Source organism: Aptenodytes forsteri, unplaced genomic scaffold, assembly GCF_000699145.1.
Source record: "Aptenodytes forsteri isolate BGI_AS27 unplaced genomic scaffold, ASM69914v1 Scaffold159, whole genome shotgun sequence".
NCBI classification, from domain to species: domain Eukaryota; kingdom Metazoa; phylum Chordata; class Aves; order Sphenisciformes; family Spheniscidae; genus Aptenodytes; species Aptenodytes forsteri.
In genome coordinates this window covers 487,963-489,065 of record NW_008794747.1, presented here as the reverse complement: position 1 = coordinate 489,065, position 1,103 = coordinate 487,963, and the positions used below count along the sequence as shown (strand labels likewise).

At 43.8% G+C, this 1,103-nt stretch overlaps 1 protein-coding gene across 1 annotated transcript in view; it reads left to right on the top strand.

The window, feature by feature from the left end:
• The first annotated feature begins 551 nt into the window (after positions 1–551).
• Positions 552–1,103, top strand: part of SPO11 (SPO11, initiator of meiotic double stranded breaks) — a 15,056-nt gene continuing 14,504 nt past the window's right edge. Inside the window, exon 1 of the mRNA XM_019470699.1 lies at positions 552–697. Coding sequence (XP_019326244.1) covers positions 552–697 — 146 coding nt within the window. The remainder of the gene's footprint in view (positions 698–1,103) is intronic.

Sequence of the window (1,103 nt, the reverse complement as noted above, 5' to 3'; positions counted from 1 at the left end):
GAAAAGACATTTGATATTGAGGGAAGAAAATAACTGTTGGTCATTCAGAAAGGATGAGAAAAGTATTGATGAGCCATTTGGCCACTGTGGCCGGATTTATTCCAGTGACCCCGAGATCTGGGTGCTATGAAGTTTGTGCTTAAATATCTGCTCATGCACAGCAGCTCCAGAGACAGTTTTGAGGTTCAGTTCCCAGCAGAGGATGTGGTCAGTCAGGAAGGGCGGGAGAAGGTCCCTGTCAGTTAGGGTGGGCAGGGCCATCTCCTGTCTGTCAGCAAGAGCAGGAAAAGCCATTGGTCAGTCAGGAAGAGCGGGAAAAGCCCTCGGTCTGTCAGGAAGGGCAGGGCCAGCTCCCGTCTGTTAGAAAGGGCGGGAAAAGCCCTCGGTCAGTCAGTCAGTAAGGGCAGCAAAATCTTGACTTTGGTTTCTACAGAAATTTTCTGCTTTTTCTCTCTGGCCCTATGGTTTGACCTCAGATCATGAGTTTTAAGTCCAGCAGGCAGAATAACCTTTTCTAATTTCTTTGGTAATCTCTTTTGCCTCTTTTTAACATGGCTTCATCCCTTCCAAAGAAGTTGGATTGGTCTGCACCAACCTTCATGGAGGACCACAGCGTGTGTTCCACTGAAGTGCCAGCTGGGAACAAGGCAGGCTTCAGGGAAACAAGTCTGTCTGGTCATGAGAGCCACGTCCCTAGGTAAAAGATGTTAAAAATAGCACCCATACTCTCTTTCGGTGGTAATACTTAAGTAGGTAGTGCACCATTGCACCTAATGGGCTTTGCAAAAGTAAAAAACATACTCCCCTACAAAAACACAGGGGAGAATGGGCTTTTACACTGCAAACAGCATCTCCGTTCCCTCAGACCTCTCCAAAAAGTCTGCAGGTACAGACGGAAATACAGAAAACCATGACGAAATAAACATACTGAATTTCACTAACAAAAAACTCTCATCATTTTTTTAAAGACTCTTTCCATACATAGTATATCAGCCTCAGAGGCTAGAACAGACTGGGAGCATCTTAAAAGTATTTTAAAAGGAAAAGGATGATGATGATGATGATAATGATGATAATAATAATAATAATAATAATAATTGTGA